General features: G+C 47.1%; 1 protein-coding gene across 3 annotated transcripts in view; it reads left to right on the forward strand.

The window, feature by feature from the left end:
• Nucleotides 1-23,926, forward strand: part of PITPNC1 (phosphatidylinositol transfer protein cytoplasmic 1) — a 278,582-nt gene that overhangs the window by 222,811 nt on the left and 31,845 nt on the right. For all 3 annotated transcript variants that reach the window (XM_084982566.1, XM_084982565.1, NM_001143722.1), the window contains 1 exon segment: nt 2,664-2,759. In XM_084982566.1, coding sequence (XP_084838692.1) covers nt 2,664-2,759 — 96 coding nt within the window.

Genomic DNA, 23,926 nt, shown 5'->3' on the forward strand with positions numbered 1-23,926 from the left:
ACAGGGTCCAGTCTGTTATCTCAGAGCAGAGACTAAAGGGTGAATTTGGAGCAGAAGGGCAATAATGTAATAATGTGATAATGGGTGATCCAAAAGTATTTGAATTAAATTAGGAGAAGCAACCTAATCTGTCAGTCACTCCCTTAACCCCTCCTGTTTATTTTCCCCTTCTTTTAGTCCCATAAATTTTACCACCAATAAATGTCAAACCTCTCTAACTTCTCTTGTAATTTACTCTCTTGCAGCTCATGTCCCTCTGGGGTGTTCTGTTCTGTTTTGTTTTCTTAATGAGGCACATGTCTTCCTTTGCACATGCTTAAAAGAGACTCACATGAAAAGGGAGAGAGAGAGAAACCCCTAAACAACCTGAGATCCAGTGTTGCATCTCACAATGTATTTCTTCACTCAAACTTGAACTTGTTTTCCCACCATCTCTACATTTCATTTCAAAGCAATCTAGCCATCTGTCCCCGACACCTTGGGAGTGTCCCCAAGCACTTGACCTCAGGTGACCATGGAAGGAATCAGAGCTGATCCAGGAATCAGTCTTTCTCTGCCTTTAAAGAAAATGCAGGAGTTCCCATCGTGAACTCATTTTCTCAGCGGAAATGAATCTGACTAGCATCCATGAGGACACAATTCGATCCCTGGCCTCCCTGAGTGGGTTAAGGATCCAGCATTGCCGTGAGCTGTGGTATGGGTCACAGACGCGGCCTGGATCCTGCGTTGCTGTGGTGTAGGCCAGCAGCTACAACTCCGATTTGACCCCTAGCCTGAGAACTTCCATGTGCCGCAGGTGCAGCCCTAAGAAGATAAAAAATAAAGAAAATGCAGTGATCACATCAGTTCAGACTACGGATTTAATCGCCTTGAATAAATCTGAAGTCCAGCCTCCAATCTGTTTTAGAAGAAAATAGGTGACAAAGCAAACAGCACACTGTTACCAGCACAAGTATCACCCAGAAAGCGTTTGGAAGGAACTAATCGTTTCAGCTTGAGAAGCCAACCAAGGAGAGTATAGCGTGTAAAGAGCTGCAGATGCTCTCCAGTGGGAGATTGTGTTATTAGCAGGCACCAAATTTGTGTCAAGACAATGTTCTTAGGCATCCACCACCCGGTTCTTCCAAAATACTTCATTCTCTCCTGGAGAGTCAGATTTGCTTAGCGTTAGTGGATGATGCCCCTGTAGGAATTAGCTAAACAATGAGACAGGAATACAGTTAAGACTTTAGGCAAGAATGAAGTGATTTTGCAAACTAATCTGTTTACCATCCTTCAGAAGGGCTGGGAAGTTCATCCCTTCAGATGAGAGAAAATGGCAGTGGGAGAGTTCCTGTTGTGGCTCACTGGGTTATGAACCTGACATAGCGTCCATGAGAATATGGGTTCAATCCCTGGCCTCACTCAATGGGTTAAGGATCTGGTATTGCCACAAGCTGCGGCATTGGTTGCAGATGCAGCTTGGATCTGATATTGCTGTGGCTGTGACGCAGGCCTGCATCTGCAGCTCCAATTCAACCCGTAGCCTAGGAGCTTCCATATTCCACAGGTGTGGCCATATAAAGGGGAAAAAAATGGCAGGAGTTCCCATCATGGAGCAGCAGAAACGAATCCGACTAGGAACCATGAGGTTGTAGGTTCGATACCTGGCCTCACTCAGTGGGTTAAGGATCCAGTGTTGCCGTGAGCTGTGGTATAGGTCATGGCTTGGATCTGGCGTTGCTGTGGCTGTGGTGTAGGCCAGCAGTTGTAGCTCCGATTCGCCCCCTAGCCTGAGAACTTCCCTATGCCACAGGTGCAGCCCTAAAAAGCAAAAAAAAGAAAGAAAGAAAGAAAGAAAGAAAGAAAGAAAGAAAGAAAGAAAGAAAGAAAGAAAGAAAGAAAGAAAGAAAGAAAGAAAAATGGCAATGGCAAAAAGTAGAGGAACTTAATCTTTCTACCAAAATATATATCTATATTTGTGACTGTCTTACATATTTCTTCACAAATTGATGGACATTCTGGAACCTGGCATAGATGGGCAGGAAGGCATCTTGGTACCTTCCTAACACTTACGTGTACCAAGGAAGTCACGCTCTTAAATGATCAAGAATAATACACTGGGTAACGAGACTGTGGAAGGCCTTTATTTTCTTCTTTTTGTTGATCTGTATTTTCTGCGATGAATGTGTATTATTTCCAAAATTAAATGTAGGTAAACATTTTAATGAAAAAAAAAACCCACATTTTTCTTCTCTATATCTCAGGCCATAGTACTGCTTTTTGTCTCATATTTAGCCAGACCCTGTATAGCCTCTTCCTCCCCCTGCTCAGATGAACTGCCAAAAAATCAGCAGACTTCATTTTTGGAAGAGACTTTTGGAAGAGATTTATGTCTTCACTCTTGAACTTCTAAAAACAGCCTGCTTTTTCTTCTTCCCCTCACCGAGCGGTGATTGATGCTACACCTGCCTCTGATGTGACAAAATGCAAGCGATGAATAAAAGCCTTTCGTGATTCTTGCACATTCTGAGGCAGCAGAAAGCACTTGCCAGGGGCACAGAGCCACGTGAAGATGCTCTGTGGGACATTCTTCCACCCCAGGCACGACTGGGTCAACCTTGGGCACCTTGAAGATCTCACCTGCTATCACTAACCTTTGATGTGTTGCTCTGCTCTTTCAGATTTTTGACAATGAAGCCAAAGACCTGGAGAGAGAAGTTTGCTTTATCGACATTGCCTGCGATGAAATTCCAGAACGTTACTACAAGGAATCTGAGGTGAGCAAATGGATGGGGTGACATGTGGAAGAGAGTCAGTCAGTCAGTCAGTCATCAAACACTGATTAAGTTCTCCCTGACCTGGGACACTCCTATCTATCTTTGTGTTGATTCAATTTGCTTTCACATCTTGGTGTTTTCTTTACTGCAAGTCTCAAAATGGAGTCCCTACTTCTCGGGGCCCATCGTTAACCCTGGCTGCCACTCAATTTCAATTTAGTCTTCCTGTCTCCCCGGCTCTGCCATCATTCTGGGCAGCAGAATATACACAGGGCTGAACCACGCAACAATACTGGCCTCTAAAACGCAGTGGCCGCCTCTGGCTTCCTGTTTGGCCAGGCCTGGGCCCAACCTGTCTCCCCCTCGGCGGGGGGCGATGTTTTATTTGTGTCTTTGGGGTCTAACACAGAGCAGATGATCTGTTGATCCCCTCTGAGTGGATATTGAAAACTTGGACAGCTCATCTCTTCACAGAACTTTTCTCTCGAGACCACAAGGACCTTGGTAAATCCGCCTTCTCTTTTCATCTTGACTGAGAACAAACTTAAGGGGAAGTCTCTTTCTCTGTGGCTTCCATCTATAAGAATCCGCTGTTTGCCTCAGCGCGACCTTTTTATTTTACCCTTAGCGTGAGTCCCCATTTATATCCCGTTAGTGTCTTATTAATGGCTGCTGGCAGAACTTGGGTGACCCCCTTGTAAATAACGTCCCGGCCCTGCAAACGACAACAGATGCTGGGCTATTTCGGTTGTTTGGCAACACGCAGCCAATCACAATATGTTTGGACTCAGGGCCCCAGTCTCGTCCTTGAGCTGTAACGCACGGACCTTGAAACTCTTCCCTTTGAATCATTCAGGCTGTTTTAAGACGTAATAAATAAACCTGGTAAAACATGAATTCTACCATGACACGAACTGCGCTCCCAACGTGGTTCAGATTTTCTTGCCTCCGTATTTTAGTATTCATTTGGATATCGAACTCTAACCCAACGCTTAGCTTCAGATTTGCAGGCGTGTGCTCTGCAGCTGCCGTCCCTTCAAAGACCCGGAGAGGCTGATGTGAATTACATTCAGTGTGACCCAAAGTCTGAGCTTTTGAACATCATCAGTTTACATTATACTCTGCAGCCAACCACACCCGTAAATTTTCAGAAAAAAAAAAAAAGTGAGGCGTTCCCTGGTGGCTTAGCAGATTAAGGATCTGGCATTGTCCTTGCTGTGGTTTGATCACTGGCCCCAGAACTTGTGCATGCTGCAAGTGTGGCCAAAAATAAAGCAAACCCAGGAAGGTTCCATTGTAGGTCAGCAGGTTATGAACCCGACTAGTATCCGTAAGGACGCATGTTCGATCCCTGGCCTTGCTCAGTGGGTTGAGAATCTGGTGTTGCCATGAGTTGCGGTGTAGGTCGCAGACGTGGCTCAGATCCAGCATTGCTGTGGCTGTGGTGTAGCCCGGTGGCTGTGGTGTAGGCCGGCAGCCGTAGCTCCGTTTCGACCCCCAGCCTGGGAACTCCCATATGCCCTAGGTGCTGCCCTAAAAAGCAAAAAAAAAAAAAAAAAAAAAAAACCACAACACCAAACCCAAACAAAGTGAAATGCTCTCTGCATAACTGCGAAGACGCTCAAGGAGAAATGTGTCTTCCCCTTGTCTCACTGTACAGAAGAGCTGCTTCTGTGGTTTCATATCAAGGGCACCAGTACTTATGGGGCTTCAGTAATGTACAGAGCCTTAGGCAATGCATTGGATGAAGCTGCTGCCCCATCACTTCCATGGCTCCTTGGGCCTGGGGGTAGGGGGTGCTGCTAGCTTACCTAAATGTTCTGGTCTCTTTGAGAGCTCAAGCCTTCTGGAAGGCCATGTTTGAGCTCTTCCTCTTAGATGGCTTTGATGTGGTCCTGCCTGGCACTCAGGGAGTTCCCTCCTGATCTGGTGGAAAGTCTTAGGATGGACATGGAACACTAATGACCAAATCAGTCAGGTCTCATTTCTACTCAAGGGGTGCCTGACTCATCTCCCTGTGCTTTGTGCTCCCAAGAACCACCACTGGAAAGCTTTTCCTCATTCACACAGATATTGGAGGAGTATTTTCTCATGCTTCACAGTCATTCATTTTTTGGGTCATAAAGTATTCTTTTCTGGATGCAGTCTGACCAAGAAAATGAGAAGTGAAGAGTCATTCATCCTGTAAATATGTACTGAGACTCCCTGGGAATCACAGACAGTATTTAGATAAGGATGTGGAGTGAGGCGAAGAGACACTGACGGTCTCTTCCCCCAGGAACCCTTCCAATCTAGCAAAGGAGACAAACAGTAAAGAAAAAAAAATCGCATTGAGTACATATGGAGTTAAAAGTCACACGCACCCTAAGGAAGCCTGCAAGGAGAGACGATGACAGAGAAACTGAACTCAAGGGGATGGGATCGGGGAAGATGCTCAGGAAGAATGACATGCTGGGGACCATGACATGAGAGAGCTGGGGGAGAAGAAAGGAGGTTGGGGAGGCGTTAAGATGCTTAGATTTTATTCAAGTGCAGTAGAATGCCTTTGAAGAAATTAAAGCTGGACATCGTATGATCTGATTTGTGCTATTAAAAGATTGCTCTAGGAGTTCCCATTGTGACTCAGCGGTTAAGAACCCAACTAGTGTCCATGAGGATGCAGTTCCATCCCTGGCCTTGCTCAGTGTTGCTGCAAGTTGTGGTGTAGCTTGGATCTGGCGTTGCTGTGGCTGTGGTGTAGGCCGGCAGCTGCAGCTCCAATTCAGCCCCTAGCCTGGGAACTTCCATATGTCGTAGGTGCAGCCTTAAAACGAGAAGAAAAGGAAAAAAACGATTGCTCTGGATGGAAAATGGACTGGACAGGATGCAGATACACTGAGGTCTTCAGTGTATCTGCATCATTGGTTATTTAGGTCACATGGTAGCTTGAACTAGAGGGCTGGAAGCAGATGAGCTTAGCTATTGTAGATGGAATTGACGGGGACTGGTCATGGACTGGCTATGAAGATGAGAGAAAAGGAAGAGTGAAGACGCCCTTAGGGTTTATGGCTTGGACAACAGATAGATGAGGGGATGGGAATGAGATGAGCAATGGATTTTAGAGAAAGAAGGATGGATTTTGTGGTGCCAACAAGACATCTATAACAGATAGAAATGAGTCTGGTGCTTTGATGAGAGATCTGGGCTGGAGACAAATTTCAGAAATAGAAGAATTTAAAATCCTGCGGAAGAATGGAAGGGAAGAAGCATCAAGTGTAGTGGGAAAGGGGTTTGGGTGCAAATGCCAAAGGACGGGAAAGGGGTTCAGGAGATCAGGAAGGAAGGTCAGGGAATCTGCAAAGAACTGGCCAGAGAGTGAGAAGGAAAACAAGGGGAGCACACCGAGGAGTGCACGGGTCAAGAGACGAGAATGACTGGTTGTGCTTAATGCTGCTTAGAGATGGATGGAGCAAAATGAGACTGGAAAACTGTCTAAGAGCAGTGGTTCTCAGCTGGGGGCCGTCTTGCCTCACAAGGATGCTTACAAAGTCTGGAGACATTTTTGGCTGTCACAGCTTGGGGGTGCTACCAGCCACCAGCCGCATGCTGTCATGAAGAGGACAGCCCCTCACGACAAAGAATTATCTAGCCTCAAATGTCAAGGCGCCAAGACTGGAAAATCCCGCCCTGGGAGAAAAGGTCCTTGGCGATGAATGGAGGTCTGAGTTCACTTCTCACCCTCAGAACCACCCCTGGCGTCTTAGGGTCACTTAGTGGATGCGGAAGAAAGGGGCCCAGAGGGCTCAGCCCCGCACGCGGCTCTGTCAAGCACTGCTTCCCAGAGGATCGCCAGCCTGCATTACAGGTAGAACTTTTTCTCCCTCGCCCTGGCAGTTGGACCACAAAGGAAAAGGCATAATTGGGAGCTTGCAATAAAATCATAGGAAATAGACGTTCCGTGGAACTCCCTTGTGACCCAACCCCACCAGCGTTCAACTTCCAGAATCCAGACTGCAGTGGGAACCCCCAGAAGGGAGAGAAGGGAGCATCCTAGGCCCTTTTGGTTGGGCGTCATTAGCCAGAGGCCGAGAATGAGAGAAACAACCGATGCAGAAAGCAAACCGTTTCCAAATAAATTTCTCCTCTGCACATTGTTAATAATTTACATCCTCCCTCCCGACCACAAGAGTTTCCTATTGAAACGGAATCTGCCCTTGTCATTTTCTGCTTAAAACCCCTCACTTCCAGCATTGCAAGTCAACTTACTCCAGTAAAATTAAATTAAAACAAAAAGCCCTGGCCAGGAGGAAGCCCCCTTCCCTTAGCATGGCCCTTTGCCTTCTCCCCTCTCTGGCCCTCCCCACCTCTGTGCCTCTGCCTTGGGAAGCTTCTAGTCTTTAGAGTTCAGCTCAAATATGTCTTCTTCTCTATGGGCTTTCCTGGGCACCCCACTCCCTACCCATTTGCAGCGGAGTTCTGATCTGTGGCTTCTAAATCTCATGATAGCTCATGCCAGCTCACAGCTATATCATGAGCTCCATGAAGGCAAAGAGCTGTCTTCTTCTTTCTTTTGGGGGGTGGGGGGTACACCTGCAGCATGTGGAAGTTCCCAGGCCAGGGATCAAACTCGCACCACAACAGTGACCTGAGCTACAGCAGTGACAACACCAGATCCTTAGCCCACTGAGCCACCAGGGAACTCCCTTTATCACCATACCCCAGCAGCTAGGACAGCACCAGCACATAGCAGCCACTCACAAAATGGTGGTTAAATGAATGAGCGAAAACCACAGGCTTTTATTTTTTCCTTCTAACAGCGACAATTTCAGAGCGAGCACTCTCAAAGAAAACGCGTTTGTTGCCGTTAAGCTAACAGTTGTGAATCCGAGTTCCGTATTTTTTTTTTTCATCTGAGGCCTACAGCTTTATGGGCTTTTTCTTCCAGTCCAGCTTTGTTAGTTGACAATGTCAGCGTGGTAAATAGCAACGCATTTTCTGCGGAGAAAGCCGAAATGCTGGTGGGCTCCATCTGTTCTGAGAGTCTTGAAGCCTGTGCGTTCAGACCAGCGTTATCTGGGTCACCCCTCAGCGCCCGTCTCACACGCACACACCATCCAGGCCAAGCAAGGGATGGAAGTGCTTTCTGTTCTTTTTCCATTTGTCCCTAGAAACCTCCAAATCACATGAGAGACAAGAATGCCTCTCTCATTAAGGTAACCAGAGCTGGAAATTTTCCATTGGGTGCCCTCTGCCTCGTGGCCCTTGTGCTCCCACTAACCAGAGTTTCAGAAGGATGCTGGAAACTCAGAGTCAGCTGATAGCGCAGCCCGGGGCTCTTTTTATTCTCATTTTGCAGCGCCACCATTTCCCAACCATGTCAGGGGCATGAGTTGCAGCTCCCAAGAGCCTCTCAGTCTCAAGTTTTGCTCTCCTACCTATGGCAAGACTCTGTAGGGCAGCATTTTTTCTTTTTTAAATCATTGGAGTTCCCATGGTGGCTCAGCGGGTTAAGAACCTGATATTGTCCCTGTGAGGATGCGGGTTCAATCCCTGGCCTTGCTCAGCAGGATCTGGTGTTGCTTCAAGCTGCAGTGTAAGTCACAGCTGCAGTTTGGATCCTGTGTTGCTGAAGCTATAGCGTAGGTCGGCAGTTGCAGCTCTGATTTGACTCCTAGCCTGGAAACTTCCATATGCCAAAGGTATGGCCTTAAAACCTACAAAAAAACAAAACAAAACAAAACAAAAACGAAAACCAAAAAAATCAGTGTCAGGTTCCCGTTGGGGTGCAGCAGAAACAAGCTCGACTGGTATCTTTGAGGACGCAGGTTCCATCCCTGGCCTCACTCAGTGGGTTAAGGATCCAGCATTGCCATGAACTGTGGTGTAGGTCACAGATGCGGCTCAGATCCTGCGTTGCTGTGGTGGTGGCGTAGGCTGGCAGCTGTAGCTCCAATGAGACCCCTAGCCTGGGACCCTCCATATTGCACGGGTGCAGCCCTATTAAAAAAAAAAAAAAATTTTTTTTAAATTAAAAAAAAAATTTTTTTTTAATTAAAAAAAATCAGTGTTCTCAGGCATTGAGAGCATCTCCATGAGTCTCATCCAGCCCTTGCCGCCATCAGAGTCGTAAAACTCTTTGCACCAAGTCACATTTGCACCACCCCAGCAACAAAGACAAGTGAAGTCAAAGTCTGAGCAGGTTGCACTTGTAATGTGATTGATACGTGGGTTCATTCCTCTGCCAAGATTTCCATTCCTCTGATGCTCTGCCAAAATTTCAAGGTGAAGATCTCAGCCCAGGAATGAGGAGTTCGGGGCCATGGTCGCCGCCTGCCCTTGGAGACATAGGCAGTGAGCCCAGACCTGCAGAGCTGAGTTGGCCCTTTGGGATGCAGGAACAAATCTCAACACTCAGCCTCCAGGACTGTTCCAGCCTAGACAACTGCCAAAAGTCAGCTCAGGGACCTAACTCAGAGGCTTTGGATGTTGGCTCAAGTCCCACACTCTTCCTCTTGGATTCACTGCAGCTGTTTATAAGGTTCAGCTTCTGTTAAGGCCAGAGTGACCAGAGAAAATGGCATCTCTAATGGCTTCCTAGGTGCTTCCCCCTGCAGCTCTCCCCCAGAGATGCACATGTGGAGGCATAGGCAGCTTCTAAATGGCCAGACACGCCTTGAGTAGAAATGTCATTTTCTGACAGAGGAAGTTCGGAAGTAGAAGATGTTTTGTGCCTTTTTTTGTTTTTAAATCTTCATTGATTTATGTAAAGCAAAGAGGAGTCTATAGATGGGTGGTTTTCAGCTAGGACCAATTTTGCCCCCCAGGGGTCACCTGGCAGTGTCTGGAGGTATTTTTGAATGTCACCACTGGCAGGGGGTTGTGTGCTGTATATGGCAGCTAATGCATAGAGGCCCAGATGCTTCTAAACATCCTATAGTTCAGAATGTTATGCAGCCTGTCCAGTCACAGCGAAGTCGAAAGACTCTGCTGTAGAACAATCCAAAGATAGGAAATTAAGTAAAACCTATTAGGAGCAAGACTCATGTGTTAATTTCTTTCCTTTGCACATTTAAGTGCCTACTGGGAGCTCCCTGGTGGTCTAGTGGTTAGGACTCAGCACTTTCATCTGAAACCACCCTGAGATTCCCACAGCAAGCCACTGAACACCACAGCCAAAATTATAAATAAATGATAAAATGTAAAAGTGCCTATTGGAGTTCCCGTCGTGGCTCAGTGGTAACAAACCCGACTAGTGTCCATGAGGACACAGGTTCAATCCCTGGCCTCGAACAGTGGGTTAAGGTCCTGGCGTTGCTGTGAGCTGCAGCGTAGGTCACAGATGTGGCTCAGATCTGGTGTTGCTGTGGCTGTGGTGTAGGCGAGCAGCTGCAGCTCCAATTGGACCCCTAGCCTGGGAACTTCCATATGCCTCAGTGTGGCCCTAAAAAGACTCCTCCCCCAAAAAAGTGCCTATCATGTGCCAGGACGCAGGTTCGATCCCTGGCCTCGATTGGTGGGTTAAGAAGCTGGCCTTGCCATGATCTGTGGTGAACATGGCTCAGACCCTGTGTTGCTTGGATCCTGCTGGCAACTACATCTCTGATTCAGCCCCTAGCCTGGGACCCTCTATATGCCGAAGGTACAGCCCTAAAAAAAAAAAAAGTCTCCATTTTACCAGTGATAAATAGAGCATAATAATTCTAATGGAGAAATTAGGGAAATTTACAATGTTTTGAACACGGGTAGCAATGGAGGCAAACGTGAGACTGTCCCAGAAGCTGTGTGCCCCAAAAGTAGGTAGAAGCAGATGTAGGAGAGTTCCCAGGCAGGGTCTGATTTAGAGCCTTCCCTTTGAGTTGGGTAACGAAGGGGACGCTTTGGGCCTCCAGGCCCCTGGATTATCGAGCTTTCCTGGACGAAGAAATCCTTGGCAGCCAGTTTACTGGTCACACAGATCTAAATATCTTCTGAATTCTCTCTTCAGGGAGAGAAAGGGAACAGAGATACATCTGACTTTTCCCATAACTGTCAAGGGTACGAGATTAAATGCTGTTTGCTAAGTACAACGGGCCCCCAGAAAGGGAACAGAGAGGTGAGATGGGTAAATACTGTCGTACGTAGCCGTACCCTTCAGTACAAAGTGCTTCCTCCAAACCACTCTGCTCCCCAAAATTAAAAATATTTTCATGTTGGTCTCTATCTTGGCCATAGAGGGTGGTAAAAATTTTCAATTATCTCCAAATGGCCAGATTTAACACAGCTGCCTCCTGCTGGGGTATGTCGTGGAGTTTGTTTGTTGTGTTGTTATTGTCATTTTTTCTCCCCTTTACCCTCCGTCCATCTGTTTCTTTCTGAGAATAACGCAGCTGTTTTGTGATGGGTTCCAATTTACCGGGGCTGCATGCCTCTGGGATCATAAGAACTGGCCGCCCCACTGGTGCGGGGCGGAGCCTCATGGCCAAAGTGCTCCCTGGTGATAACCGCCAAAGCTGGGGCAGAAAGCCTGCAAGGAGATGGCCAGTAGAAGGGTCCCCAGCGGCATCACGGGGCCCTGAGCATCCCACCACCACCTTGGCTCTATTAGATAGGGAGGCACGTGGCGGTGGCCTCTGGAAGTGGCCGGAACAGTAGATGAAAAGGAAAGTCACTGGGAGAAGAACATTTTTCACGGCAGGTTCTCTTATCTGCTTCCGATGAAGCCTCGGTGACAACCCAAACACCTCCAGGGATCCCAAGAGGAGAGCAGCATGGCGACTGCAGTGTCATTACCAAGGCTCCTGACGGTGCAGGAGAGCCTGAGTGCTCCGTCTCCTGGGACACCACCTTGCTTTCTCCCTGTCCGCCAGCCCCCTTCACAAGCTGGATAACACTCCCATCAACTCCGGATTGATGGCCCTAGAAAGGCGATGGGTCTCCGGCCCCGTGGGAGGCTGGCGTGGCTCCCTTTGTGTGTGGGAGTGGGGATCCAGTCAGCCTGGCCAGGAAGCCATTATCCCAAAAAGGCTGGAGGGAAGTTCTGCCATTCCTCTGATCTTTGAGAACCTATCCATTGTGAAGGCATCTTGCAAGACACTGGGTGGGGACGTAGTCTGTGCAGTAGAATGAGAAGTAAGACCCCCTCACCTTTAAGAAGCCCGTGATCTGGTTGGGAGGATAAGGTCTGACGACACAGGCTATGTGATGGCACAGCCCAGGGCCGCAGGAGAGCTGCCTTCTCACCACGTGGGATTCTCTCCCTGAAAACTCCTGTGCTCCCACCGCACCACACGCATCAGGAAGAGGGCAACTCCATAAACAGAAGTGGTCAGGACAGGCTTTAAAGGAGTGGGAGAATCTGAAGTGGGTCTTTAAACAGTGTTTGTCTTTATTGTTTGTCTGTTCACAAAGTAGTTCACGATCTTTGCAAAAAAAATTCCAATGTGGCATAAGTATGTAAGGACAAAAAAGCAAATATCCTGTGATGGCTCATCACAAAGATGGTGTTGTTAAAGTTGGGGTTTATGTTGTTTATACTTAAACATAACGCCATACATAACATCAGTTTGTACAAATAAGTGCACACAAGGCAAGTCTGCAACATGTATTTTCCTTTTTTTTGTTTTTGTTTTTGTTTTTGTTTTTGTTTTTGTCTTTTTAGGGTCATACCTGTGGCATATGGAAGTTCCCAAGCTAGGGGGGGTGGAATTGGAGCTGTAGCTGCCAACCTTAGCCACAGCCACAGCAAGGTGGGATCCGAGCCACGTCTTCCACCTACATCACAGCTCACGGCAACACTAGATCCTTAACCCACTGAGTGAGGCCAGGGATCAAACCTGCGTCCTCAAGGATGCCAGTCTGTTTCCTTACCATGAGCTCCCACAACATGCATTTTCTCACTAAGGATGTAAGCTTGCCGTCTTTCTGGGGTGGCACACATCTCCCTGGCAGGCTTTGTAAGGACTGTGTGATGTGCCAGTGTATGATTATGTCCTTCTCCATTGGGTGGACATTGGTGGTGTTTCCGTTATTTTGCTCTTACAAGACTGCAGGCACCATCCTCCTGCTGTATTTTTTTGGTGTAGTTTTCTTTTTGTCTTTTTAGGGCCACACCCATGGCATATGGAGGTTCCCAGGCTAGGGGTGGATTTGAAGCTGTAGCTGCCAGCCTACGCCATGGGATCCGAGCTATATCTTCAACTTACATCACAGCTCACCGCAATACCAGATCCTTAACCCACTGAGTGAGGCCTGGGATCAAACCTGTGTCCTCATGGATACTAGTCAGATTTGTTTTCGCTGAGCCACGACAGGAACTCCAGTATAGTTTTCCCCCCTTTGGCTGCACTCACAGTATATGGAAATTCCCAGGCCAGGAATCAAACCCATGCCACAGCAGTGACAATGCTGGGTCCTTAACCACTAGACCACTAGGGAACTCCTAGTTTTAATATTTCTATAGACTAAGTTCTAAAAGTGAAATTGTTGAGTCGCTGTCTATGTGGGCTTAAATCTTGTTAAATATAGGCAAATCATCCCCGACTCCAAAGTCATTTAATAATGACCCTGTGACCCACACTCATGTGGGAACCTCCTGAAGTTTGAAGAAGTGAAATTAGAAAGGCAGTGAAGTAAGTGAGAGCAAAGGCAGTGAAAAAGTAGATAATTCCAATGAGTGCTCAAGGGTCAGCGAGTGACTGAGGCAGGGAAGAAGAGCCTTGAATGCCAAGCCAGGGAATTTGGATTTTATTCTGCAAGCAGCAGAGAACTGTGAAGGCAGGGTTACCTGCTGTCTGTCAAGACATCTTTATTTGTGACGGCACCAGAGAGGCTAAATCTCTCAGGGGACAGTGAGGGCAGGCTCCTGGACACCAAGAGGTTTAGGACCTGCAACCCATCAATCTTCTTCTCTCCCTCTTCTACTGCCTCTTTCATGAACAAATCGCCTTTAGCCATATTGGAGCAGTAATACTTTGTTAATGAAAAGAAACTTTTGGAAATACCAGGGCTTTAAACAGTCGTCCAGCCTTCGGTAACCCTGGCTGCATCGTTTGTAGACCAGTAATGGGCAACTCACTTCCCAAGGGAACAAATAGGTACGCTCTTTCAGTTCTCATTTCTTCCAAGGTAAAGGAAGCTGGGAAATACTATGCCTAGTGCTTGTTTTTAAAGCCACTACTGTTCTTTTGCCTAATGATGTGGAGCCACCACAACATTGTGAGCAAAGCCATTTTTTGAAAAAAATCCCGGGCCAGGGATCTGAACCCATGCCACGGTGACCCAAGCTGCTGCAGTGACAATGCCGGATCCTTAACCCACGGCTCCACAGGAGAACTCCAAAGCCAGTTCTTATTGGGTGTTCTAGGAAGACGGTAGTCCCCAACTCCATCCTAGAGAAAGAATTTTTGTTTTTTAATTTTTCAAGGGAAAAATAAACAATTTAAACTGCTGCAATAATTTTCATGAGTGAGGTTCCCCAGAGCTTGGTGCCAAGAGTAGCAGTTCCCAGTCTTATCCATTGAATTAGGTAGTGAAATGCCAAAGCACGTGAGTCAAACAAAACTGAGGCAGATGAGTTCCTAAATATGAGGTCAAAACCGGAGATTCTAGGTCTCTGCCAGGAGTGGAGTTGTTGATTGTGGCATCAGGTCATTGACTCAATGGAAAGAGCCCCATGTCCTAAAAGGAAGGATTCAACCATGCAAAGCATCCACTGAAGGGAGAAACACGTGGGCTTGTTGGAGAGGGATGCACAAAAGATAACGAACAGAACATCTGGATGGGGATTCCTAGCCCGTGCTGTCCATGTGTAGGTGGAGCTCAGCCCTGATGTCATAAGGGGCTCTGGCTTTGGAAGGACTCCCCGGGCATCACATTGCATTTCATCAGCACCAATGATGACTCACCCTCTTGGATCTCTTCCTCTGTTCAAATGATGGAGAGATGAACTGAGATGCAATGAGATGATGAGAAAGACAAGGCATTAAATAATGACTAGCACGGTCCTGGCACATAATAAGCATTTTGTAAGTGTTCCCTTCCCCCTGCTTTGACTCCGGCATTGAGAGCTGCAGATGTGTTGGTGAGGTGATTGCTCAGTGGAAACTAAGTGTCTTTGGAAAGTGGCTGCCATGAGTGGGGCTATGGGAGTGTGTTGGCATATGGCTTTTTACTTATTGGCATGAATGGAGAAGAGAAGCAGAGTGTTGGTTTTACTCACTCCGGTTCACAAGATCACAGACTTTTCTGCAGGTCCATCAAGATCCCTTAGAAAATAGAGCCGTTTGTACTGCTGAGACTTTTTTTTAATGTGTTGTTATTACATCTGTTGTTGTTTAACCTGAATTCAGACTCCATGTGTCTCTGATGCTTCACCTCTAAGAAACCTTGGAAGTTACATTTACTCTTTGTTGTGCCAGCTTGGGGTAGTTTGTGGCACTGGAGTCCCAGGATGCTACCCAGGTGATTTTGGCATTTTATCAGCTGTCCACCATGAGCCTTTTATCAGGTGTATTTAGAAGAGTAAGTTAGTTAAGACTTTAAAAGAAAGAAACAGGGGAGTTCCCGTCGTGGCTCAGTGGTTAACAAATCTGACTAGGAACCATGAGGTTGTAGGTTCAATCCCTGGCCTCGCTCAGTGGGTTAAGCATCTGGCATTGCTGTGAGCTGTGGTGTAGGTCGAAGAGGCGGCTCGGATCCCACATTGCTGTGGCTCTGGCCTAGGCCAGCAGCAAAAGCTCCAATTGGACCCCTGGCCTGGGAACCTCCAGATGCCATGGGAGTGGCCCTAGAAAAGAAAAAAAAAAAAAAAAGAAGGAAACAGGTTCGATCCCTGGCTTCAGCCAGTGGGTTAAGGATCCACTGTTGCTGCACGCTGTGGCTGTATAGGTTGAAGATGTGGCTTGGATCTGGCGTTGCTGTTGCTGTGGCTGTGGTGTAGGCCAGCAGCTACAGCTCCGATTCAACCCCTAGCCTGGGAACCTCCCTATGCCACAGGGGCAGCCCTAAAAAAAAAAAAAAAAAAAAAAAAAAAAAAAAAAGATGAAGAAGAAGGAAACAGGATCCAAAGGGTCCAAAGCTTTCAGTCAGAAGTGAACAGATATGACCAACCTCTTGAATTCATCTCATGGAGGACTCCCTTCTGTACTTTCAAGAAAACAGGCATTAAATCCACAACTTGCTCACAACTTGGGTCACCTATATAAACCCCTGCTATTTTTAGTCTTATGAAGGAGTTCTCTTGTGGCATAGTGGGTTAAGGATCTGGCATTGTCCCTGCAGCAGCTGGGGTCGCTGATGTGGCAGGGTTCGAACCAATCCCTAGCCCAGGAACTTCCACATGCCTCGGGCGCAGCCAAGAAAATAAAAACAAAACAAAACACCAGAACCTCTTACCCTTAGGGCAGAGTTCCCAGATCAGATTTGGATCACCTTAAGAGCTTTTCCAAAAAATGCAGATGTCTGAGACCCTCTCTGGACCGAACAAACCAGACGTGGTGAGATGGGACCCAAGGACCTGTGTGCAGATGCACCAGGTTTGGAGAAATAACCTCAGAGCAGAGCTTCCCAACCTTGTTCACACCATGACACGCGTAGAAGGACGATCGGTCTGACTGGCACGTTGGGGGCTCCCGGTCACTAGGGGAAGCCTAGTCTGCTGCTGTTTCCCCAGGGGCCGAGGGGACCACTACCTTCTCACGTCTACCTCCCATTCAAGGTAGGGAAGGTCTGCCTAAGAGAGCGCCATTTACTGTGTTCACATTTTTAAGCCATTTTAGCGCTACTTAATTTTTTGAAGGCAGAAGGAAATAACAGCGTAAGCCTGGAAGACTGCCCATTCCTCTACCAAGGGAGGGGTCAATACCTTGGGATTTCATTCCATCTGTTGAGAATCTGATACCATCTGTCATCTGTAGAGTCATACTCAACGCCTTCCTTGCCAGCCGAGAGTGTTTTTATCATACACCTTTGGGCAGTTTTAAGTTGCTTCTGAGTTGGGGTCTGGCTTTGGAATAGCCCTCATTGAAGTTTGCTGTCTTTAATCAAAGACTGTAATTGGTGTCCATCAGATCCTCCGGCTCGATCTTGCCCAAGCCCTTTCCCAACTAACTCGAAGAATCTACAGCTGCGACTCTGGGATGATGGAGGTGGTATTTTTTTTTTTTTTTTTTTTTTCCCTTTGAGAAATAAGACCTGACCCAGTGATTCGCTCCTCCGCTACTTCTGTTTTTTTCAGACTCCAAGTACAACTGTTCGACTTCTACTCCAAAAATATCTGGGAAAGAATAGGTGCTATTAAGTTGCTTGTCTTCATCTTTTATTGTCAAGGGACCCAAAGAAAGACATACAATTACCAGCTCCTTAACTTGGGCCTTAGAAGGTTTCAACAGATTTCTCACAGGGTGGTTAAACCTGGCTCTAGAGGGGCAGACACTAACTTTTGAGAACAAGAGGAGTCACTGCTAAGTTGTTTTATTCAGTTGTATCGCTTAACGCTAACCACCCAGTAGAACAGATATTGTTTCCATTTCCTTGATAGAGAAACTGAGGCTCAGAGAAGTCTAAGTAGCTTGCTGAAAGTTTCAGGAAGCCTTGGTTCAAACGCCAAAGACTGTGCTTCTCTTCCCCCACCAAGCTGACTCCTTCAGGCAAAGCCAAAGGTACAAACACTGTTGTCTGTCTTTGAAAAAACACTCCAGGAAATTTGTTTCCTCCTGAAATGTGCTCTGCTAACCCCCAAGCCTCACCAAGCGCCTGAATGGAGGACCTGAGGAAAAGACACTACAGAGAAGCAAAGGCCTTCCCGGTCCCTCGACTTCCCTCCTCACGTTTAAGGGTCTGATGGAACTCGACCCCCCTTCTTTTAGGAAAATTTTCCTCCTTGTGAACATTCTAGGAACTAGTAGTGAGTTTGCCAAAACGAACCTGGGCTGGGAAAAGTGAGACGTGGCCATCCCACATGTGAGTAACACAGGAACCCACTAAACAGAAAATAAAAGTCATAGCCCCTAAAGAATACAGCTAGAGACCCCGGTTTGAGAAACATTCCCCTTCTCATTTTATCATCCCCACAAATAGCCTTAGCATTAAATAACGTGCCCAGGTTCACCCAGGGAGTAGTTGCTCCAGCAGAAATTCAAACCCAGTAAGGTTCCTGCGTTGCTGTGAGCTGTGGTGTAGGTCGCAGATGTGGCTCGGATCCCACGTGGCTGTGGCTCTGGCGTAGGCTGGCAGCTACAGCTCCGATTCGACCCCTAGCCTGGGAACCTCCATGTGCCGTGGGAGCGGCCCTAGAAAAGGAAGAAAGACAAATAAAAAAAAAAAAAAGAAAGAAAGAAAGAAAGAAATTCAAACCCAGGGATGTCTCATTCCAAAGCCTTTTTGGTCCCCACTCAGTTCTGCTCCACAGAACCTAGGACTCCTCAGAGATGCTTCTGAGCCCAATAAAAATAAATTGTCCAACAATGAACTTGAAATAGTCCAAGGAATCCACTCATCAGTTTTTAACCTTCTTTATATCTTGGGATTCCGAATAATACTATATTTGAAAAAAACAAAATTAGGTTTTTTTTATTTACTCTGCCCTTGTATTTTTTTATTTTTCTTTATCTTTTATTTCTTAAATCAATGAAAAATGAGTTCTTAAACTAAGTTTGAAATCTATTCCAGCTTTAAAAATGGAATCCTTTACTGCCTTCACATACAGACCGATTGGTTTATTATTATTGAATATCTCTATCCCAGTTTCTTGCCTAACCCCAAAGCAAGTTGGAGTTCCAAGTTTCCCAGAATAATTCAGAGCATGGAGAGCAAGCGAGATTCAGAGACAGTTAATCCAGTGCTGATCACGGTTGCCCTGTTGCAACTCATTAAGAGTATTTCTTAGTCTATTATCAGCTCTTGATTTCATAAACTTAAGCTATCCATGGACCACATTGTAAACGCTCCGTATGGGTACATGATACAGTTATCCACGCTTCATAGCACGTGGCCAGACAGCACAGCTAAGATCAGAGTGAGCAGGAACAGTACCAGCTCAAAGGGGCTGCACACAGAGCCCTCCTTTACGGGAAGAGCTTGGCTCATTGGCTGCTAGGAGAGCTGGTGCCTGGCCTCTCACTGTCACACGTAGGAAGGTGGGGTCCTCGCCAGTGGGCCCTTGAATGACTATGGTTGGATTAGAGGTGATCTTAAAAATATGAAGTCATATCCGTTTGTGCCAAAAGGAACAAATTAGCTTTATGTCTTGTTGCTCTGAAATGGGGGACCAGGCCTGAAGCCGGGGACAAAGAGGAGTTATAAGTCCACACTCCACGGGCAGCTGCTCATCACCATGGCCAGGTACTCCCCAGGGCTGACCCAAATGGCCCTCTCGCCGTGGCACCCGCCATCCATCTCTCCCCCGTTCCTAGTCTGTAGATGCGGGAGGGGAGTTCTCAGGGTCATTGGGAGTATGCTTCTTGCCTAACCCCAAAGCCATGTAAAGGAAGTATTCCAAGAGAATTATTTATAGAAATTGGAGCATCTACCAAAAAACCCCCAAAAACCCGCGATTTGCCTGGCTGGGAACCTGCCATCCCACGAGACTAGAGGGAGACTGCAGAGTTCACAGGAAAACACGGAGATTGATGGATGCCTGCTGCCCATCTGGAGATTTCTGAAGGAGGAGGCTTGTGGGAGAAACCCATGACAAGGGCGGAGGTGGAGCTGTGGAGAGCAAGCCTGAGAGTAGGATGGGGGCCATCCCTTGGACATTATACAAAATAAGGATAACAGTGTACTACCTTCGAGGTTGGTAGTGAGGAAAATTCCAGGGTGTTTGCTCTGAAACCCAGCAATTCTCCAATTCTCTAACACCATCCGAGTGTCAACAATTCAATTCAGTTTCGACACTGACTTTAGCATCACATAGCACAAGTTCAAGGACTTGGCCCCATAAGACCCCTCCCACTTCAGATGCCAGTCACGAATCCAGGGCAGCACAGTAACTAGTGTGTCTGTTTTTCCCTCCTTCCCGCAACGTCATCCTGACATCGGAGAGGAGCTCAGGAAAACCCTTGACCTGGGAGTTCCCACTGCAGCTCAACAGTAACGAACCCGACAAGGATCCAAGCGGACACGGATTCCATCCCTGGCCTCGCTCAGTGGGTTAAGGATCCGGCGTTGCGGTGAGCTGCAGTGTAAGACAGCACCTGCAGCTCCGACTCACTCCCTAGCCTGGGAACTTCCATATGCCACGTGTGCAGCCCTAGAAAGACAGAAAGACAGACAGACAGATGGAAAGAGGGAGGGTGGGAGGAAGGAAGGAAGAGGGAAAGAAAGCGAAAGAGAAAACACTAGCCTTACGTTTACTAGTTTATTATGAAGAGAACAGTTTAGGAACAGCCAGAGGGAAAAGATGCATAGGGCCTAAGGGATGAGGGAGGGAGGCACAAACCACCACCCCGCTGCCACCCCACACAGGGATGTGTTCCCCAGCCCGGGAGGGCTCCAGTCCCCTCGTCAAGAGTTTAGTTTGTATGTCAACCACCAGCCTCCTTCTTCTCCCCTCCCCAGAGGCCAGTGGACTAAGCACTTGATCTTTCTGATAACCAGCCTCACCCTGAGGCCATCTAGGGGCTGCATCCTAAGTCACCTCAAATACATTTCTTATACTGCAAAGATTAAGTGAGAGAGGTATCTAAAGCGCCAGTACCCAGCAAGCATTTGATTCCCATTCGCTAGATGGTGCCTTTTCCCTCCTTCTAGCCTTTCCTTTCCCCTGACCACCTCTCTTGAGGTTCTCTCTCGATGGGTCCTCTTCCTCGCCCCTAAATGGCATCACTCAGGGCTAGAGGCTGCTGACTATTAAATTGTTTTGTGGTTTATGCTCAGATTTTCTATTCTCATGCTCCCTCTTTTGCAAATAGAGTTTTGATTTTTTTTGGGGGGGCACTAAATTAAAACTAAGAAGGGCTCAGAACACCCACCAAAAACACACTCCCTCAACCACAGCCACCTTTTTCTCTGCCTTTCTACATGCCAGACACACCTTCTGAGTCAAGTCTTTTAAGAGAGTCGCTTTGCAGAGGACAAGCACAAATCACTCTTGTGTTTGCAGTACACGCTAGTGCCAAGAGCAAATGCTTTAAAAATAGCACTTTAGGTATTAACTGCTAACAAAGCAAGAATTGGCTGCTTCTGGCTACAATTTGCATTTAGGGTGTTTTTTTTTTTTTTGGTTTTTTGGTTTTTTTTTTAAGCTGAAGCACATCAGGTAACCTTTTAAGAAAAGCTTTCGGTCAATTCTCAAGCGCACTTGGTTGCTTTTTTTAAAAAACATCTTTATGAAATCTAATTCACATACCATACAATTCACCCATTTAAGGTAGAGAATTCAATGAATTTTAGTATATTCACAGATACGGGTAACCATCTCCACAATCATTTAAAACAGGTCCATCACCTCCAAAGAGAAACCCTGTAGTCTTTGACTCTCACCCCCTCTAGTCTCTCACCCCCTCAAACCCACCCCAGCCCAGGCAATCACTAATCTTCCTGTCTCTGTAGATTTACCTTTTCTGGACATTTCATATGAATGGGATCCTTTAATATGAGGTCTGTTGGGACTAGCTTTTTTGAAAGCTCTTTCATTTTTATGTGTCCCTTTTAAGATTCAAGTTCAAGAAATATTGGTCCACATTTGGGGCTAAATTTTTCCCGGTTGAAATAACCATTCGTTTGAAAGGGAATGAGAATAATATCTGTAACATGGAGTCTTCAAGAAAAGTTCCAAAATGCAGGGGAAAAAATCTGATATTTTTTCAGATGTCTTAGTTCATTCCTAATTGAGGGGTGAGCATTATAGTTGCATAATATATAGCAATTCCTAGCTACTTACTGCTTAGCCCTTTTTCACTTAACATTTATCAAAGACTTCTAATTTCAATTAACAGGGCAAGCCTTTGTTGGCTATAGTCCTTTGTGGCTCAAATTGAAAGCATAATTAATCACAGAGACTTTATATCTCAGTGAATGCCGGCTAATAATATTGCCTCTGAGATGCAAGCTGTGCTCCAGCCAGGCCCAGATCTCCTGCGGGGTTCTCCTTGCACCTCCCAGATGTGAGACTGCTGGTGACAAAGGCAGGGACACGGTTTCACATGGGCTGCACTAAGCAAGAAGCCCTTAGCGTCACCTTTGTTCTGCTTTGTCCAAGTGTGAGATGGATGAGCCCTGAAGGTGTGATTGACCCAAGAGAGAGGAAGCCTTGTAAAGAAGATGCACCCACACAGAAGGGTGGCTGTCGAGGTCCATCTGGTCCCAGGGAGAAGCCCTGGCACCAGCTTCATATAGATGGGCTTTAACGACAAGGGTCCAATATGCCATCTGCCAAGCCCGGGGAACACCGGTGGGATTCAGAGCCAGAGCTCTCATTGTGGATGGATTTAAAAGCCCCCAGCCAGAGGAACTTACAGCCTGGTACGTTCCCAGTTAGCCAACTGCTGGGCAGGGCCCTCAAAGCAAGAGTATTGACTGAGTGGATGAACTAGCTATGGAAGAGTCACAGGGAAATCTAGATGCTTTCCCTTGTGAAAACCTCTCTGATTTGGTGTTTTAGGTTGAACTGGGTCCCCCAAAAAGATATGTTGACCTTCCGACCCCTACTACCTGAGAGTGTGACCTTATTTAGAAACAGGGTCTTTTCAGAGGTTATCAAATGAACGTGAGGTTGAGTGGCCCCCTAATTCACCATGATTGTGTCTTTTTTTTTTTTTTTGGCCATGCCCATGGCATGGGAAGTTCTGGACCAGGGATCAAACCTGTGCCACAGCAGTGACCTGAGCCACAGCTGCAACAACACCAGGTCCTTAACCCACTGAGCCACCAGGGAACTCTGTGTCTTTATGCAGGGAAGAAATTTAGACACAGAGACAGTCATGCCCAGAAGGGAAGAAATTTAGACACAGAGACAGTCATGCCCAGAAGGAGGACGATGTGTAGACCCACAGGACAATGCTATGTGACTGGAGTTTACATCGACAGGTCAAGGAACACCAAAATTGCCAGCCAGCCAAACCACTGGAACTGCAAACAGGCATGGGACAGACTCTCCTTTCCAGACCCCAGAGGGGACCTATGCTCCTGACACCTTGATCGCAGACTTCTAGCCCCAGAACCGTGAGACAATGCATTTCTGCTTAAGCCCCCAGGTTGTGGTCACGTTGTTGCATCAGCCCTAGCAAACCAGCTGGGCTCCCCGTTAGGGAAACAAGCTGCACCCTCGCTCGGAAGATTCCAGGAAGGAAAGGATTGTATTTCTCTCTGTGCTGCTCTCCACTCTTTAAGAGGAAGGCTTTTAAATGACCCCTCTGATGCTCAAAGCCTGTCTGATTTTGAATCTGACCCATCCTGAGACATAGCTATCCGGTGTGTCCATCTGTGAGGGAAACTCCCAGCTTGGATGAAACAGCTCCTGCATGCGCCCCCCATGGGGTTCCGGGACCCCGATGAAATCAGTGAAATCCCTTCCTTTAAGGGTGTAGGGCAACCTGCTTCACACCCTGCTTTGTCAACATAAAACAGAGTGTTCTGGAAAGAGAAGGTGGGAAAGGGGTTGGTCCTTGGCCTAGAACCTAGTCATAAGCATCCAGGAAGCAAAAGCCCCTTTTTTGGGATTTCTTCCACCACCATACATATGGACGCTGACAGGTGACAGCCTCCAGAGAATGGAGACGTCCACACCACCTCTCACGGGCAAAAGGACAGCAGCATGCTGGTGGGCAGCCATATTTGGGGGCACTTGTTTTTCTATACCCTTGACACAGGGATAATAAAGTAATAATAACCCTGCAGCACATCAGATATTCCTGCTGCCCTTCTTCTGAGGAGCTTAATGAGATTTGAGGAAATTGCATTACAGTATCTCTTAAGGATGTTTCAGGATCTTGTACTTCTTATCCTGTGCTCTGGGATGTTTCCTGTGAATCCGGCATCACCTTTCACGTGTAGGGCTGGGGTCTTTGCCCACATTATCCAATTTAAGCCTTGCAGCAGTCCCACGAGGGCTTTCGTGTGAACCATCCTGCAGATGAGGAGACCGAAGCTCCCCTCTGACAGCCTGTGCCAGAATTTCAGCTAAGACTGCCCAGTCCGCCTGGTTGAGGGGCAGGGAACCCAGATCCGGGAGTTGCCCCCTCACCACCACCACCGCCCCGAGCTTGAATCCTAGA

The sequence above is a fragment of the Sus scrofa genome, chromosome 12 (assembly GCF_054392235.1).
Source record: "Sus scrofa isolate SSC_HxYL_T2T_F1_AM1 chromosome 12, Sscrofa_HxYL_maternal_Yorkshire_Landrace_v2.0, whole genome shotgun sequence".
Lineage (NCBI taxonomy): Eukaryota > Metazoa > Chordata > Mammalia > Artiodactyla > Suidae > Sus > Sus scrofa.